Raw genomic sequence first — 19,752 nt, forward strand, 5'->3', positions numbered from 1 at the left:
TATGAAAGTCATGCTTATCCTATTTCTAGTCAGTCACAAGATTTAAGTTACTGGACTGAATGTACTTGAGCAATGAAAACAGGTCAATTTTAGTGTATGTGTCCCATTCAAGTAAAATGAGCGTTAATTTCTCACTGAAGCCATCAAATTTTTTGTCTCTTAAAATACAGATTCTTTGAAAAACATATTTGTAAATTGTGGGACGGAGGAGCATTTGAGTCTGCTTGGAAGTTTGCCAAATGACCAAAACCTCAATGTACTTTGCACTTGTGTACTGTCTCACTCCCTACACTCTAGCCATTGAATCTTGAGTGTAGTTAAAGTACACACACAGTTATTAACTTAAATATATTCCTCTAAAAGGATACTGTTATCTGCGACTATACTATTAAATAAAAATCAGTGATTTAAATATTCTCGAAGGATATTTTCTCAGGCAGGAATATGGCACAGCGATCTGTTTACCTACGTTTGCATCTCCTGATGTGTGTGTCTTGCATTTGTGTGTGCACACATGGTATGAGGCAGGCAGCATAATTATTCATGTGTATGCATGTGCCTGAGTGTTTGTATGTGCACCACATACATGAAGGCGCCCCTAGAGGCTAGAAGAAGGCATGTGATCACCTAGAACTGAGGTATAAGTGGTGGCTATGAGCTGCCCTGACATAAGGGAAAGGAACCAAGTTGGGCCCTCTAGAAGAGCAGCAAGTGTCTTAACTGCTGAGATTATCGCTTCAGCCCTCAAAATCGCTTAACAGTATAATTTTAAAATGGGAATGTGTTGGCTGAGAGTGGTAGTACACCCCTTTAATCCCAGCACCCCAGAGGCAGAAAGATCTCTATGAATTCAAGGCCAGCCTGGCCTACAGAGTAAGTGGCAGGACAGCCAGAGTTATACAGAGATATCCTGTCTCCTGAGAATATGCCCGCGGAAATTTACAAGCAAATTACTACCACATGCCACTTTAGAAGCCTCTCTGAAAATCTTTTCTGTGTGAGCATAGGGTATTGAGAATATAACAATGTTTCCCTTTCAAGTAAACTGCTCAGTCTTTAGAAAAATATAGGTGTTCATCTTCCTTAATGAACATTTGCATAATGAAAGAAAATGTGTTCCTGGGACCCATCTGGCTTACTCAGCACCACACCCCCAGCAGAGGGGAGAGATTCGGTCCATCTTACCCAAGCCCAAGTAACTAGCTTCCTGATTGTGCCATGTTCATTCTAGAACTAGTCATATTTTAGAATATATATAAAGAAAAACTCTATACACTTGGGAATAATACAACTGACTGCCTCTTTTAAAAATGCATACACAGGCTTATATATTCATCTTTAATTTAGAATTTGTTGGATCATTTTTTGTACAGGAAGAGAAACTAGAATCTCATTTGCAAAACTTGTCTACTCTAATTGCTCCAATATACAAGAAATTTGCACCTGATGCATACAATAATCAGGTAAGTTTAAGTGATTATTGATGTTTCAAACTATTTGTTCATTATTTGTAACTTATCCACTCCTGAAGTATCTTTTTAACCTTCTTTTTTAAGTTTCATTTTTTCTTTTCTTCATGTATATGAGTGGTACCCTGCATGTATGTGTGTATGTATATAATATATGTGTGTGTATATATATATGTATACGTATGTATGTATGTATATATAATAAACACACATATGGCTTTGGCTTCCCTGGAACAGAGTCATAGACAGTTGTAAGCCACTATGTGGGTGCTGGGTCTCTGCAAGAACAATGAGTGTTCTTCACTGCTGAGTTTTCCCTACAGCCTCCCTTTCTCTCTTAATTGTTAAAACTATTGGAAGAATTGTTCCTAGTGTATGGGTTTTGACATTTAAAAGGCATACTCTTGGTGTTTTCAGCCTTAAAAACAATTTTTTTAGTCTTAACTTAGGTTTTGTCTACTAATTTATCTTCATGTGAAGATTTTGTTGAATATATTTAAATCATGTGACCCTGACTGTACAGTATATTTTCACAGGATTATTACATTTATTATACATTTATTAATTAATACATTGCTTATTACATTTATTATACATGGGTCCAGTTTTGTTAGACTTTGTCTCCATGAAGAAAGTCAAAGACAAAGTCATTCTGTGTTTACTTATTTTGCAAGTACTAGGCTCCTTAGTTAGCTAAGCGATGAGTTCAGAAATTTCTCCAGATTTAGTCCCATAACAGAATCATCCAATGAACTCAAATGAAGACCTGTTTATAGCCACACAGAGGCATGAAGAGAGCACTGTGGTTTCTATGTGTTTAGAAATAAATTCTAAAGTAACTGTCATGTAATAAAAACTAGAAAGAGATGTACACAGAGGAAAAGCTGTTTGTCCCTGAGTATCTGGTACAAGATAAAGATGTGGTATCAGCCCACAGGGAGTCATTCATATACCAAGTTTGCACTGGAAGTAGGAAAGGATGAAGTGACTGAATTTTCATTTTCATTTTTTCATTAAATCTTAGACATTTTGGGTGGTAACTATAATCAGAAGTATCTTCTGCACAGATTTTCTTCCATCTCACACATTTTTTTTTAATATGGGTTATTCCCTTGACTATGTAAAAGACTTTAAATGTGGTGCAGACCTCACTTTTCCGTGTGGTAGGAAAACCCAGGAGACTGGCAGAAACTTCAAGGAATGAAGATGCTTTGTTTATAGCAGTGGTTATGTGGGTACACATAGATCAAAGTTAGACTGCCTTCTGTAAATGCCACCTAACAAGTTCATGGGCAGGTTCCATTTAGGAATATATGCTACAATAACAGTTATTGTGTGCATATATGTATATATTTCACTAACAATTAGTGGGAAACAAGAGAGTGAATTTGAAAGAGCGAAGAGGATTTGGAGGGAAAGGAGAAATCTGGGACCTGGCATGGTAAGTCAGGAGTGGAGTGCCACTTCAATGTGTGAAGCCCTGAGTGGGACCCTTGGCATCACACACGCACATGAAATTTTCCTCAATAGTATTGTCAAATGAAACTTTTCTATGTTAAGCGTGTGCTCTATTTTTTTTGTCATTCCATTATTTTATAGATATAAAGTGCAAAATATGTGCAAAATAGTCTCAAAACTATTCTGAAGTACCTCCCCACTCACACATGTGTTTTCCTCAGATTGAATATGAACACAGAGCTCCAGAGTGCCGTTTGGGTCTGAAGGAAGGCCGACCATTCTCAGGGGTCACTGCATGTGTGGACTTCTGTGCTCATGCCCACAGGGACCTGCACAACATGCCAAATGGCAGCACATTGGTAAGTGGCAAAAAGTGATCCTAGCAGCATCTGCCAGTGAAAAGCAAAGGATGTATGCTGCTGGCTCAGAACAGATGTCAATTGTGTTCCAAAGTAACCTTCCTGGGCATGGCAAACACTCTTATAACAGAGAGGCATATTAGTAGAAAGGTTGAAAACCACATGAGAATTTGGGCATTCTTAGTACTAATCTTAATCATTGCTCACAACCACCTGTAGCACAAATAATAAAAACCCAAAGACAGGTATTACCATTCAACCTGAAGATCAGAAAATCTAAGCAACCAAGCTACTAAAGAGCTCTTACCTCTATTAAATCTTTAGACTGAAAGAGAAGCAAGTTTCTGTCCCATCCTACCTTAAGTAGTCCTCTATAGTGCTGCAATTAAAGGCATGCACCACCACCACCCAACCTCTATGGCTAACTAGTGTAGCTGCTGAGTTTAAAAGGTGTGTATGCTACCACTGCCTGGCTTGTATGGCTGACTGGTATGGCTGTTTTGTGTTCTGGTCTTCAGGTAAGATTTATTTATTAAAATACAAATGAAATATCACTAAAATTTCCCCTTTTTGTCTAAAATAAAAAAGAGGGTTATACCTCATATAAGAAAAACTATATACAAAAAGTACAATAACTATATACAATATATAAAAGCAATAAATGCATCAGCAATGTCTAGTTCATTTGCATTTGACAAATTCAGAGGAAAAACTCCATTTCTATCCTATCTTGATGAGTCAAAATCTTGTACCTAATTTGCTTTTTATAATAACTTGCTTTCTGCATCTGATAAACAATGAAAACTATAACTATCTAATCTTCAACTTTCTCAGAAACACAAGAAGGAAATAATATTAATTGAGTAAGCAGGAAGTGTAAGCAAATGACTTCTAAAAAATGTAAGCAATGACAGAAACATCTGGCTACCTGGAAAATCACCCAAAGTTCCCCTGCAACATTGGGGCAACCGTCTTTGGTCTGGTCTACAGACCTAGCATATCTGACAGGTTTTTCTGTGAAGCAGGTTATTCTGAAGGGCTGTCCCTTCTTGTCTTAACAATGTTTGGCAGTCACTTTCTTCTGTGTCCTGCTTGCCCAATTAGAACAGCGTACTGTCAGCAGTCGAAACAAGGGCATTTTCTTACCCAGTGGCTTACTTTTGCCACAAAGAAAGTAAACTCTATGTGGAGTTTCTTAGATGCCCATTATCTTCTCTGAAGGAGATTAGTGCTGCCAGTAGCAGAAATATCTCATTGTCATTTTTTTTAAAAAAAACTATGTTACTAGGACACTTTAAATGCTATATTCTGTAAATCTCTGAAGTGTTTGAAGATGACCTATCTATCTAAAATATATCTTTGTTTGACATTGAAACCATACCTAATGTGACTACAAGTTCAGTTATAATAGGTGACTAATTACAAACCTGCAATTTCTTATTATCCTAAATATTTTGTAATAATAATTTTCAAGGACTAGGAATTTGCTTTACATCATTAAATGAATTGTATAGGTACAATACCTTAAACAAGAAGAAATGTATGTACAGTATGTTGTAACACAATTAATCTCAAATTTGTATCAATATATAAAATTTGTATACAATATACAAAAGTCCAATCCAATGTAGAACATTTAAAACTAGTAATTTCTTTTTAAAAGTAGATTCAATAATCTACCTTTTATATTATCATATCTATATCTTCTTTTTTTCAGAGTAGATTTAATAATTTACCATTTTATCCTATTATATCTGTATCCCCTTTTTCTATTCAAAACAAGAACCTTGAATTTCATTTCCTTTGTTTAGCTTTTTTCCTGACCATTACCGTTAACAGCTTGTAACCAATCTCCCTAAACAATGAAAGACCAAAAGCCACCCACCCCACCTCTTGGGAAAGTGAAAGTCATATTCTTAAATGTGCTTCCTGCTCTCTGGGGGTGATGGTATCTTTAGGGAATCCTGAAAAGAAAATTTTAGGTTAATTGTCAAGTCCAGGGAAATGTAGCTGTATCATTTGTTGTCCAGTCTCTGTGTAATGGGAAAGTGCAGGACTTATTTCAAGTCCTGGCTAGAGCAGTCTGTGAGGCTGGATCATCTCAGCTAGCCACCTTGAAATTGTTCTGAGCAGTTTGTAGTCCAAAGCCAATCTTTAGGGGATATTTTTTAACTTGGTGGTGTTATCATATTCATGAAGGAATCATCATTGTTGGGCCCCATGATCCTTATGAAGACTTCAAAGATTACTGTTAGGTGTGCCCAGGGTTCACTGCAGAAAACTGATAGAGACTCAAACCCAAAATCATGTACAGGAAGGTAGAACCTTTTCCTAGAATTAGTTAATACTCTATATAACCATTAATATCATGACAAAAAGTTTAATATATATTTATATAATATATACTTATAATATCTAGATTAATCTTGTATATCAAGAAAAGTTATTAAATAGTCAATATAAACCAAAGGATCATGAGATTGGTAGCAATATAATAGTCTTTAAATATTTGTTTTTCTTCTGTCCCATATCAGGTGGCTCTTCTGACATGAGACAAATTTTGGATTTCACTTTAATAAACATACATGTGTTCAGAAAATGAGAGAGCCACACTCCAACTCCAAAGCCAGCTTTGATTTTTAATTGCACCGAGACTACAAAAAGACCATTTGCATTATGTATCTGTAGAGAACAGCAGAAACTAGCATTTGGAAAGATTTATGAAATTTTATCACATTAGAAATGTTATATACCAAAAGGCCAACTTACTTTTTCTTGAGACATTTTTCCTAGATGATTTGTACTTTTTCTTTAGATGTCTCATTTGTCCAGTGGTCCAGTTCTTAGCTGGATGTCTTCATTCTCCTGAAAAAACAAAACAACTCGAATTTTTGGGAGATTCTCTTATGGAAAGTTATAACTGATGAAGTAAAAGCATTTGTTAGTTTTATATGATAGTTTATATTAAATGGAAAATCCTTCCCCAACTTGAATTTTGGGGAGATTCTCTTATGGAAAGTTGTAGCTGATGAAGTAAAAGCATTTGATAGTTTTATAGGATAGTTTATATTAAATGGTCATGGTGTTTGATGAACTATCATCTCTTCTAATTAAGAGGTTGTCTTTTGTTCAAATCAAATCTTTATCAATTTGATGGTATCTATAGCTTTTCTTCTCCTATGGAAATAAAAGCAACACCCCCTTCCCTAATGTAACACATATCCTCCTTTCCATTCTGAGGTCAGTACATCTTTAAAGTGTATTCACTGATTTCATTCTGTAGTTTTTTCTACTATCTAATGTCTCTCCACAGCTGTTGTTTCTTTCTCATTAGCATTTAGAAAATTCAAAGTCAATAAAGCATGATACAATCAATTTTGGGGGGTATTTATCATCCCTTTCTGTTTATTTATCCTTTAGAGTTTGATTTGATCTTTTTATAACTGCCTGGCCTGTAGGATAGTGTGGAACACTTGTAATATGCTTTATATTAAAATAAGCAAAAACTGTTTCATTTTCTTAGAGACATATGCTGGAGCATTGTGTGTCTTTATTTGTACAAGTATACCCGTGATTGCCATAACCTCCATCAAATGTGTTATTACTGAATCAGCCTTTTCCAAACTCAAAGCAGTTTCCCATTGAAAACCTAAATGAGTATGAATGGTGTGGTGTACATATTTTAGTTTTCTAAATTCTACACAATAGAACACATCCATCTGCCAGATTTCATCCTCAGTCGGTAGAGCATGGGACTCTTAGTCGCAGGGTCATGGGTTCAAGCCCACATTTGGCATCAAATGTAGCATGAATAATAAAAACCCAGAGACAGATATTAGGGTTCAACCTGAAGATTAGAAAATCAAAGCAGCCAAGTCACTATTGAGCTCTTGCATCTATTAAATCTTCAGAATGAAAGAGAATGAGTTCCTGTCTCATCCCACCTTATATTCCTCTCTAATGCTGGGATTAAAGGCATGCACCACCACTGCCCAACCTCTATGGCTAACTACTGTTGCTGCTGGGATTAAAAGTGTGTGCCACCACTGCCTGGCCTCTATGACTAACTATTGTGACTATTTTGTATTCTGGTCTTCAGTCAAGCTTTATTTATTAAAATACAAATGACATATCATGACAACCACCTGTAACTCCAGGTCTAAGGGATTTGGTACATTATTCTGGTCTGGTTTCTATAGTCATGCTAACTCATGTGCTCATAAACAACACATACATACATACAATCGAAAATCTTCTCGTAAAAAAAAATCAAACTTCAGCTTTAGGTATGTAGTGAATTATAACCTCACAGCTTGGAAAAGAAAACACATGCATACACACACACTACCATTTCCAAGACAAGGTTCTGATTCTCCTTGTAGAGAAATAGAAATGAAAAACATGTTATCACTGTCACAGTTTGTAATGTGCAGAATTTGATCATTCAGCAGCTGAGGAAGTGGTTCAACCAGGAAAGTACTTGCCTCCAGCTTGAAGAACTGAATTGAATCCCCTCTACCTATGTAAAAGCCAGTACTATAGCAGGCATCTTTAATTCCAGCATAGGGGAAGTGGAGACAGAAGGATCGCTAAGGCTTGCTATCCAATCACCCAGCCAAACAGTGTACTTGAGACTCTGTCCCCCAAAGCTAAGGTGGGAAGTAATTGACACCCAGTGTCATGTTCATGACACACGCACATTGAGTCCAAAGGAGCTCATTATGCCTACATATCACAGTGGACACAATGGTTTAACACATCCTTGGTTATAACACAGGCTCTGATTCAGAGCTATCAGCCCTAGTTGAAGTTAGATCAAAGAAAAGAAACTGCTCATAACCCTGCCAGCCCTGACTATTGGTGGCCGTGCTATAGTCTGGAACATGGAAAAAACGTAGTAGCTTAGTAATGTAGTCAGTTCTTTATTCTTGCGAAGTGATTATGTTGGCGGAGACTGCTCGCTCATTCCCGGCCGCCCGGACCGAAATAATTGCACAGAAACTCTATTAATTAAATCACTGCTTTTCCCAGAGTTTAAGCGTCTTTCTAACTAGCTCTTATACCTTAAGTTAACCGATTTCTGTTCATCTGTACATCACCATGAGGCTCGTGGTTAACAAGCAAAGGTCCCAGGCATCTGTCTCCTTTGCTGGTGGCTACATGGCGTCTCACTGACTCTGTCTACTTTCTCCTCTGCCTTTGCTTGGAACTCCCACCTTGCTCTATTCTCCCCAGCTAGAGGCCCAAAGCAGCTTCTTTATGGAGTGGGAACTGAGAGTACCTGCCTTGGAATGATCACAGGTTCTACAGGGCAAGATGGAAAGGCACTCTGGATGAGAACTGAGCAGTGATAAATATGTAAGAGAAATGTATTCAGAGACATAAATTCGGGAAACATTCTTCATAATTCCTTAGTCATTTGGAAAGATCATATTCCTTTTAGGGAATATCTCCCACTCATTTTTATATCTACTTGTCCTTTAGGTCTTATTTTCTCCATTTATCAAGTAAATATTAAAGTTTTTTATCAAAATGACAATTGTAGTTAAGGAGAGAAAATTACCTTTAAACTATTAAAGGAAAAGAGGACATGTGAAACTATACATGAGTTGTATCTGTGACCAGATCATTTTTATTTTAATTGGTGTCTTGTTAATTTTTTCCTTTTTTTTTTTTTTGTGGTGGGAGAGGGCTTCAAGTTAGGGTTTCGTTTCTCTGTGTAGACTTTCCAGTATTAGTACTTGCTCTGAAGATTAGGCTGGTCTCAACTCACAAAGATCCACCTGCCTCCTGAGTTCTGGGATTAAAGTAGTGTACCACCACTACCCACCCAGCTGTAAATTTTCTTGAACATAGCAAATTTTTTTAAACCATTTGCTTATTTTTGTATGTGCACTGATGCTTTGCCTGCACGTATGTTTATATGAGGATGCTTGTTCCCCTGGAACTGGCGTTACAGACAGGTGTGAACTGTCATGTGGGTGCTGGGAATTGAACCCAGGTCCTCTGGAAGAATATACAGTACTCTTAACCACTGAGCCATCTCTCCAGCACACTTTTTAAACATGGATAGTTAGGAGTCAGGTCTGAGGGCAGCCGAGCTGTATTCCCCTTCCCCACCCATGCGCATAATGGTCACGTGGTCAGAAGCATGCTATAGCTTCTTGACGGAAATGATCTGTCGTGTGTGTTTAATATGTGGAAAGCAGGAGATGTCATCATTTCATCTGGAAGAAGTATGTCTTCTTCCTTGAGATCTAGCTAGATGTGCATGACAGTCTTCCTGATAGACTTGAAAAAGTATAAAAGGGAGCTTGTCTTTTCTTCCTGTCTTCAATCTGTACAATGTCTTCATTAATAACAGGCAGATCTGGTTTTGATACCACGCATGTCCCTGTTTCAACACACATGTGGATACTGGGAGGGAGAAACTTTAGCCTGTATACACTTGCTTTTGAACCTGCAACTGAGCCTGGACCATTTCCCCTCCCCATCAGGTGTGCACCCTCACTAGAGAAGACAATCGAGAGATTGGAGGACAGCCTAAGGACGAGCAGCTCCATGTATTACCTATGTACAAAATCTCTCCTGTGGATGAGTTTGGGAGCACCGAAGGTCAGGAGGAGAAGATTCGGAAGGGGTCCATTCAGGTGCTGAACTCTTTCCGGAGGAAGGTGAGGATGCTGGCAGAGCCGGTCAAGAGTTGCCGACAAAGAAAACTAGAGGCCAAGAAAGCTGCAGCTGAAAAGCTGTCTTCCCTGGAGAACGGCTCAACTAAGAACGAAAAGGAGAAGTCTTCCTCGCGCACAAAGCAGATGGAAAGTGCAAACCAGATGAAACAGCTGCCAGGTAAACTCCGCGTGACCCTTGTGGCCTTGGGCGCTGGGTGACACGGGGGTGGGGGAGTGTTAACAGTCGTGGTCTGAGTCTATAGCACGATCTTCCGCAAGTGACCAGGTCCAGGCTTCACTGGCATTGTTAGAGTTGGTGTACCATACATCTGACTAGAGGGACATTGAGTTGTCCTAAATGTAATAAATAACAAAACTTATAAACAGGTCATTTATATGTCAGAAGTCATGTGAATCATGCAGGGACATTTCACCAAGTTTAAGGAGGGAGCATTAGGACCTACAATGGGGCAGGAGGGGAGCACAAGACCTTGAGTTAAATATGTAAGAAACTGCAAGGAAAGCCTCTGAGAATACAAAACAGATCACACTGGCAAAAGAATAGATGGGAAGGGAGAAAACTGGACTGCTCCAAGCCTTTAGGCCTAGCTAATTAAAGAGTCCTATATTGAAATGAGTTGAAAATGCAGTTTACAGGATAGAGGGTGAGTTGAGTACATTTTTCCATAGACAGGTTTGGTCCGGTTTAGCTAAAGTTGCACACTCATCAAAAGAGCTTCTGGCTGTGGTCGTCCTCATAGAGAATGGCCTCAGAGCCCCTTGCCTTATCTACAGTTGGAGCTACTAAAAAGAAATCCAGGTTTTAGGATGTATATTGACTCCACCACCAATGACAAGAATGTTCTTGCCATTCCGCTTACTGCCTCTTGGCTTTGAGAGATGAAAATTCCCTTCTTCCTGGTTTCTGTGATGGAAAACTGTTCATGTCCCAATAGCACCACAGTGGGTCCATTTAACAGTTTGTAGCCTACAAGGCAAACATTTCTACAAGGTGCTCTCTTCAGTTGTGTAAATTTCCTTCTGGGAAATGTTCTTATGAAGTAGGATTCACCAAGTGTATAAGATCCTTTCTAGGTATTGATAAATGCAATTCTTCTTGTCATTCTAATTATATAACAAGTCCTGTCACATGCCAGACAATTGAGAAATAAAATAAAACATATTTCCTCCTCCAGGAACAATAGAGGTAAGGGGGGCACTATTATAGTACCGTCACTCCCTTTCAGACTGTGTTTGCATAGATGGTGAGGACATGGGCTAAATTGAGGAAGGGCTGGGAGATAGGTAGAGTGAGCAGAGGCATTTTGAATGACTCTGGTGGACACACGTTTTTCTTTCTTACAAAATGTAGCTTTAAAAGCTCAGCGTGTTTATGCTAATACTTCAGACACAAAAAGTTCTGCTTGACAATGTTCAGAGCCCCGGCTTTCCTTCACCCTTGCTCGTGGAGACTGTCTATGCTGTTGCATATATTTAAGAATCTCCACTAGAGTTCTTAGAATAACAGCCAGTGTTCCTGCTATCTCCTTAGAACAACTGCGACTTTCGGGATCTGTCATCCAGCAGCCCCAGCCACTCCAGAGGCACCTTCAGCAAGCGCAGCGGCCACATCAGCCACAGGCACAGCCACCTCAGCCACAGCAACAGATCCTGCAAAGTAACTCTCAGTCTGAGTCCATCGGCTCTTACCCCACCAACCCATACATGAGACGGCCCAATCCACTTAGCCCTTATCCAGGCTCTTCACACACTTCGGATATTTATGGAGATACCAACCACATGAACTGTTACCCCACCTCATCTCAAACTGCAGCATCGTATTTGAGTCCTTCTGACCCCATGAACCCTTACCCTGGGCTTTTCAATCAGAATAACCAATACGGAGCGTATCAGTGCAATGGGAATGTGTCCGTGGACAACTGCTCTCCTTACTTAGGCTCTTACTCCCCCCAGTCTCAGCCCAGGGATCTGTACAGATATGCAAGCCAGGAGCATCTGACCAAGCTGAACCTACCACCCATCCACACATTTTACCAACAGAGGTTTGGAGACGGTCCCTCTAAGTACTTAAGTTATGGAAACCAAAACATGCAGAGAGAGGCCTTCAGCAACTGTACCATAAAACCAAATGTACATCACCTCGCAACCTTCTCTCCTTATCCCGCCCCCGAGATAGATGCCCGTTTCATGGGAGCTGCCTCCAGATTACCGTACAGTATGAGCAATCCACACACAGACTACGGAAACAGCGAGCGCCATCCACCTCCTCAGACCATCCACAGCTACACAGCAGCGGCTTCGGGTATGACGAACAGCTCCAATCACGCCTTCCACAGCAAGGAGAATGACATGCTCTCCCACACAGCCAATGGGCTATCAAGGGTGCTTCCAGGGCTGAATCATGAGAGTACTGCTTCCACCCCAGGTCTATTACACCATCTGCCTGACAGCAGTCAGGAGAAACAACCTGGGGCAGCAGGCCAGGGTGTGGCTTCTTCTGTGGAGGACAATGACGAGGTCTGGTCAGACAGTGAGCACAGCTTTCTTGACCCTGACATTGGAGGGGTGGCTGTGGCTCCAACTCATGGCTCACTTCTCATCGAGTGTGCGAAGCGAGAGCTTCATGCCACAACACGGATAAATACTCCCGATCGGGTCAATCCCACCAGGATCTCCCTTGTATTTTACCAGCATAAGAACCTGAACGAGCCAAAGCATGGCTTGGCTCTCTGGGAAGCCAAAATGGCTGAAAAGGCCCGAGAGAAAGAGGAAGAGTGTGAAAAGTATGGACCAGAGCACGTGTCTCAGAAAAGCCATGGCAAAAGGGTAAAACGTGAGCCCATGGAGCTGCAGGAACCTTCTGAGCCCAGTTACCTGCGCTTCATCCAGTCTCTTGTTGAGAAGACAGGGTCCCTGACCACAGACTCTACGGTGACTACATCTCCATATGCCTTCACTCAGGTCACGGGGCCTTACAGCAGATATGTATGATGCGGTCCCTTACGCCGGAACACCAAGAACAACCTGTCAGTGGTATAGCTCTCGCGGCACGGGCAACAGGGACAGGTCATAGCATCCATGACAAATGCAGTGTGTGTGTGTGTGTGTGTTTGTGTGTGTTTGTTGGGGGGAGGGATGTCAGCTCACCAGCAAAACAGGGATTATTTTTACCATTGCACTTAATCTCTACTGACTTCCCAAGCGGTCCCTGGTGGCATTCAGGAGAAAGACCAAAGCATCCTATGCAAAGGGAAGGTGGGAAGAGAGTGCGCCACAGTTCATAGTTTCGAAACCACTGGTTCTCTGATTGGCTGAGGTCGTGTGCGTGAGACGTGCTTCCCCAGCACTCCACACACGTGACCACGTCTAATACCAAGTTTGCATAGTCACGGGACACAGTACTGTAGTAGGACAGTTGCAGGAATCACCTGGTGCTGATCTAAGGTGTGCTGAATACTGGAATTATGGCTTTTGAACACGCAGTTTTTTACTGTAATCTTAATATTAACTTATTTATCAGAGAAGCTACAGGAAGCTTACGTGAATAATGGCAAAACACTGAATTTGTTTGGGTGTTACATGAAATGGTGCTACAAAAATGGTGTCTTTAATAGCCGAAAAGTAAATGCCTTTTTCCCATGCTGTCAGTGCAGTCTGGTGCCCTTGAAGAACCGGGGTACCTTTCATTTACATTTCTGTCTTACTTACTTATTCTTATACAGCTTAGTTTTTTAAACATGGACATTTTAAAGGCCTCTGGATTGTGCTCATCCAGTGATGTCCTTGTAGGACAATAAACATAATGTGTACATACACACATTTTTATATGTGCAAATACATGTATATTGAAATATTTTAAGTGGTGTTTTAGAAGCACTTTGCCTACCTAAGCTTTGGCAACTTGAACAATGCTAAGGTACTGAGACGTTTAAAAAAAAAAAAAGTTTACTTTCACTTAGGATTAAAAGTTTATTTTTTTTAAAGGAAAGCTTTTAAAACATTTGCTTTTAGCCATGTATCTGCTGATGAGCAGTACTCGTTGCTGACACGGCCTGTGAAGTCCAAACCGGAGCTGAGTGGATGTGTTAGTCCACAGAACATGTGCTTTCTGGTGCTCATCTTACTGGCTATAGTAACGGTGTGACAAGCTCGTGGCTTCTGTGTGTGCTGCTTGATTCTCTGTTGGCTGCAGGCAATAACTAGCTGCATGCTACAGACCCAGCAGAGCTGTCCACTGCAGCCCACGCTGTCTCGTGGAGCTGTAGGCGCTCCAGGACAGCAGGCTGCCTTCGTGTTCCTCGTGCATTGCGATGTCATCTCTTTGCTTAAGTGTCCTCCTTACCAGGAAGCTGGATTGGACTGATGCCTGGGTAAGATGAGCAGACAGGGTTAGGTCCATGTGAAACGGTTGGCTACAAAACAAAGCAAAAACCCTAAACAAAATAGGCAGCTGGTTTGCTGTGGTGATTTTAAATCATAAATTTGTATAAAAAGACGAAAGAGTTGTATAGTAAATTAAATTGTAAAACAAAACTTTTTTTAATGCAATGCTTTAGTATTTTAGTACTGTAAAAAAATTAAATATATACATATGTGTATATATATATATTATATATATATATTTGAAATTGAAGCAAAATTCACATCACGATGGTGCTACTCAGACTGCTACACAACGATGCTAATGTGAGCTAAGAATTGATTAAAAGTTTGGGTGATGTTCCTACTTGTCATATACCTCAACACTAGTTTGGCAATGGGATATTAAACTAAGCGAAAGCTTATAGCATTGTATACCACCATTTTTTAAAAGTCTTTTTTTTATTATTATTAAAACATACCGTTTTCAATACTTGATTTCTTAGCAAGTATAACTTGAATTTCAAACCTTTTGTTCTAAAAATTCAGGGATATTTCAGCTTGTTCTCCTTATGCCAACATGCCATCTGTGTTTATGTAAAGTTGTCAGTTAATATATTTTTTTTCAGGGATTTAACTCTTTTATTTTGAATCCCTCCTATTTTGGTTGTACATGTACTGATAACTGAAACTAATTTTGTAAATTTGTCAACTTTTAATTATAAAGAAAAGCATTTTTTTAACGGTCTGGAGAGTTTTGATGATTTTTAACAAAGTAAAAAGCTTAAAATAGAATGCACTGACCTGATAAAGGGAAACTTGTGAAGTCAAAGGTCATCACATGACTGTTGGCCAAATCCTCAAAGGTTTTTGATCTAGTAATGACTACAGGTTCATATCCATGAGTGTCTCGAAACAGTCCTGGAATCTGGTGGTGTGCTGTGCAATAGGACTCTGTTACACGGTGGCCTAAAAAGAGTGTTGCTTACCAGCTTTTCAAATAAAGGGCTCCATGATCAGTGGAGGAGACCTTTGTAATTTACTAGTCACATTTTGTCATTAAAACTTTCAGAACGTCTGCTTTGCACACAAAACCACAAAGTTAATGGTTTTCCACACCATGATGTTGAATCCACGACATCGGCTACTTGTAGGTGCGTTTGGCCATCTTGAGCCAGTCATCCATAAGGAATGTTTGCTTTACATGTCACCCACTGTAATTTGTCAAACTGCTGGCCAACAGGAGCAGGAAGTGTGGTTGTGAGGGGATAGGTCATGTAGGAAGAGAGGCAATTAAATGACATCCAACCTCTCAGTTAAATCAAATGGAAAGCAGATCAGAGATTTGCTTCTATAGGAATGGGCTGACTACAGGGCCATACTTGAAAGTGCTTCTGCATGGTGTCAACATTACTTGAATGAATTTTTCATCTTGATTGACGCACAGTGATGTCTAGTTCACTTTACAAGGTAGTTGTTAACTTGTTAGGAAAATCTTTTGCAGTTTGACACTAAGATAATGATCTTCTGTGTGCATTTTTCTATGGTTTATTTTTTTAACTTAGTTTCATTCATGAGAAGTTGGGTTTGTTTATAAAATCTGAGGGTGGTTATAAATACTGTAAGTATTGTAATATTATGCAGGCCATTTGAAAGCTGTTTATTATTATATCATTCCTGATAATGCTATGTGAGTGTTTTTAATAAAATTTATATTTATTTAATGCACTCGAAGTACCCTGTTGCAGAAGTTTTCGTTCATTTGTTCAGAATGAGGTAAAATGGGAAGAACTGGGTTTTGTCATCTTCCAGACACTTTTCACACTTTTCACACAGTTCTAGTACATGTTAAACTAAAACGAAATGAATACCCCAAAGCTGGCTCTTAAGTTAGGCTATCTGCCCATCACCCCCTTTTCTACTCACTTTCAGTCTCTTTCCTCTGCAAATATAGACAGGTAGCCAGGAATGGAATGATCCCAGCAGCTGATCCTAGGTTGACATTTTAGCTCACGGCATCAGCTGATCCATATTCCCAAGCATAAGCCCTGGTCTGAGTCTAATCTCAATTTATTCATGGCCACTCTTACATTTTCATTTCCTGCCTATCAAGGCCTCCAAGGGTCTGCTGCAGGAAAAGTTGCTTGATCCGTACCAGATGGGCCTGTCCCATGTGGCTTTGGGAAGCTTGAAGCAACACTGCCCTCAGCCACATCTGTCCTCTGCATGTGAACCAGACCCTTTTGCAACCCCACTGCACTCTGGCTGCAATGCTTCCCAGATCCACAGGTCATGGTTAGCAGTTATAAGGGTCTTGTAGTCTACCTTTTCCCAAATTAGAGGGTAATCATTCTCATCATGCCTATAATAAAGAAATTTCCTCTTCCAGATTTTTTTCTTATGGGCCTAGGGACAAATTTGATGCAAATGGTGCAAACTTTGGCCCCTGGTAACTTTTAGGTCACTGACAGCTGCCTCCAGGACTGCCCCAAGTCAGCGTGCCATGAAGAACAGCCCATCAATGTTCACAAGTTCAGTCCGCTAGGCACACTCTATCTTAAGTCCTTTCGTGGCCCATCATCTACCTGAACCTCCACAAATTCCCACTGTCCACCTTTGCAAGGTCATGGAGCAATCACACAGTCCAAACCCCAAAGGCTTTTTCTGCTTGCTCCCTCGCACCTTCAACCCACCAACCTTCAAAAGCTGGGCATGCTGTCAGCACACTGGAAAGGAGCTGCAGGCAGGCCAGCAGCTGAGCTTGCAGGGGACTTGAATGGATAGACAGCTGGATATGACAGATGAGGCATCATTCACCATCGAGCTTTATGGGCCCTATTCCCTCCCCCAGAACGGGCAAGAACAAACCTGTGCAAAGCTGCAGCCCTTAAGAGTATAACCTGCTGCCTCCCCGAGCCTTGAGTTGCTTTAAAACACAACAGTTCCCACACTGGATTATTCTCCATTAGCTTCAACTCCTGCCTAATCTGCTCAGGGGAATCATGCTGCAGGTGAAGTGACTTGCTTCAGCAAGACGCATGCCCCTCATGTCCCCGAGAGCTCTAATTTGGTGCTTTGGGTTAAAAGCCATCTGGAGGTGAGCATTCTGTCAGAACAGGATGGTGCGGGAACATTTCTTTCCAGAACTAAGAAGAGGGCTGACCCTGTTCCAAGAAACACTTGCTTCTTGACTTTATCACTCATCGGGCCGGGGGGGGGGGGGGGGAGGGCAGGGGGGGGCATGTTCTTTCTGCTTACATCCCTCCCTCACTCCCTCCAGGAGAAAGTGAACACAAAGAATACTTAGAAAGGAATTAACTGTAATTTACATTATTCCGGTTTTAGCAGTGTGCTTCAGAACAAAGGTTCTTTTGTTCTGATACATTTGAGGCCACCTGTCTAAATATCCTTCTTTACCAGGTAATTTTTCACAGATTTCTCTGCTTGTCTGCAACAGGCTTTTTCTTTAAAGGGGCCGCTGTTCCTAACAGACACAGGCGACGAACATGCCCTTGGCAGCTTCTCTTTTCTGCGACTTCAATGATGCTTAATCTACTCAATTTGACACTTCACTCTCTAATCAATTCTTCATTCAAGCTGAAATAAGAGTTCTACTTAGGTAGTGAGTGAATTACTAATTACAGAAAAGCGCTTTGCTGCCTCTCCCCTCTCTGCGCAAATCCAGAGATGGGTTGAATTCACAGGATTGAGGATTCATAGGCAAAACCCCTTGCTTTTATCCCTTGCTTAGGAGAAATGCGTGTTAATGTGATGTTATAATCCAGTAGTTCTCCATGTGTGGCTCACAACCCTGCTGGCAAACCTCTATCTCCAAAAAATATTTACATTACAATTCATAACAACAGCAAAATTATAGTTACGAAGCAGCAACAAAAATAATTTTATGGTTGGGGTCACTATAACATGAGGAACATATTAAAGGGATGAAGCATTAGAAAGTTTGAGAAGCACTGCCTTAACCCACGTCAGAGTCATCATTTGCTGTTCTTTGAGACAGGATCTATGTAGTCCTGGATGTCTTGGAGATCACTATGTAGACCAGGTTAGCCTCAATCTCAGAGATCCTCGTACCTCTGCCTCCCAGGTGCTGGGATTAAAGGTGTATACCACCATGCCCAACCTCCTTAAAAAACACATTTTATGTGTATAAATGTTTCGCCTACATGCATGTGTGTGGGCCAGGTGTGTGCCTGGTGCCTACAGAGGGCGGAAGAGGGTGTCATCCTCAGCACTGGATTTACAGTTGTCTATGTGATGTTCTGTTGTGGAACAGAACTGCGGTCATCTGCAAGAAGCAAATGCCTTTCTCCACCGAGACACCTTCTCAGACCCACAGTGGGCTCTTGACTGCAGCTTTAAGAAGTGTAATGCTGGAGACAGTGTCTGGCTTTGAAGTTAACTTGATAGTGTCATTGAACCATGTCTAGAAGATCAGCACAATGCACCCATCACAGCTATGGTGAGGATCGGGTAGGAATATGAACATTAAGTAGAATATTTGTAAGCCTTAAGGAGATACTGCACGTCAACATCTCCTTTTTCTCATGCCAGAATATTCTTTTCAGTGATGAGCTTCAGAGCTCCACTAGTAGATGCCCCAGTGGACAGGATCCTAACTCCCTTCTTGAGTATTGTGCTTTGAGTGACAAGGACAAGTGGCCACCACAGGTTCTTGTGTTTGACCCATTGGTCTCCAATAGATGGGGCTATGTGGGGGAGGCTTTAGAGTCTTGCATGGCCAAAGAAGGGCATCTTTGTATGATTCTGGCCATGGTCCTGATATGGGAAGTTTTTCTGTATATGTGTTGCTTTTATTGGTTAATTAATAAAGAAACTACTTTGAGCCTATAGCAGGGCAGAACAGAGCTAGCCTGGGAAAACTAAACTAAATGTTGGGAGAAAGAAGGCAGAGTCAAGGAGAAGCCATGGAGTTGCCACAGGAGATAGATGCTAGCCACTAGCCAGAACCTTGCTGGTAGGTCACTATCCTCAGGGTAAAATATAAAATAATGGAAATGGGTAAATTCTAGATGTAAGAGCTAGCTAATGATACCCTTAAGCTATTGGCCAAACAGTATTGCAAATAATATAGTTTCTGTGTGATTATTTCGGGAGTCTGGATGGCCAGGAAATGAGTCTGGACAGTCAGGAAACAAACAAGCAACTACATGGTCCCACTTCCAGGAGGCCATTGTCAATAAAATATAGTGAGAAATACTGTGGTTCCTGTTACCACCTCTCTTAGTTTCTGCTACCCCCTCCCTACCCATGTTTTGAATGCACCTGTTGCAGAAGCAAGAATGAGAGCCACAGAGGGGGCTATCCCTCCTGCCACAGTCACTCCTCTTGTAACATAAGTGGCTGGCCAGAAAACAAGCATTTCAAACCACACGG

The 19,752-nt window shown here is 40.6% G+C and overlaps 1 protein-coding gene across 1 annotated transcript in view; it reads left to right on the forward strand.

The window, feature by feature from the left end:
• Tet2 (tet methylcytosine dioxygenase 2) overlaps window positions 1–16,065 on the forward strand; it is an 82,524-nt gene extending 66,459 nt beyond the window's left edge. The window contains exons 8-11 of the mRNA XM_041650368.1: window positions 1,374–1,463; window positions 3,149–3,286; window positions 9,784–10,135; window positions 11,510–16,065. Coding sequence (XP_041506302.1) covers window positions 1,374–1,463; window positions 3,149–3,286; window positions 9,784–10,135; window positions 11,510–12,969 — 2,040 coding nt within the window. The 3' untranslated portion in view covers window positions 12,970–16,065. The remainder of the gene's footprint in view (window positions 1–1,373; window positions 1,464–3,148; window positions 3,287–9,783; window positions 10,136–11,509) is intronic.
• The last annotated feature ends 3,687 nt before the right edge of the window (window positions 16,066–19,752 follow it).

This window comes from Microtus oregoni, unplaced genomic scaffold (assembly GCF_018167655.1).
Source record: "Microtus oregoni isolate MIOR12 unplaced genomic scaffold, Mior012 000000F_ref0000247, whole genome shotgun sequence".
Taxonomy (NCBI): domain Eukaryota; kingdom Metazoa; phylum Chordata; class Mammalia; order Rodentia; family Cricetidae; genus Microtus; species Microtus oregoni.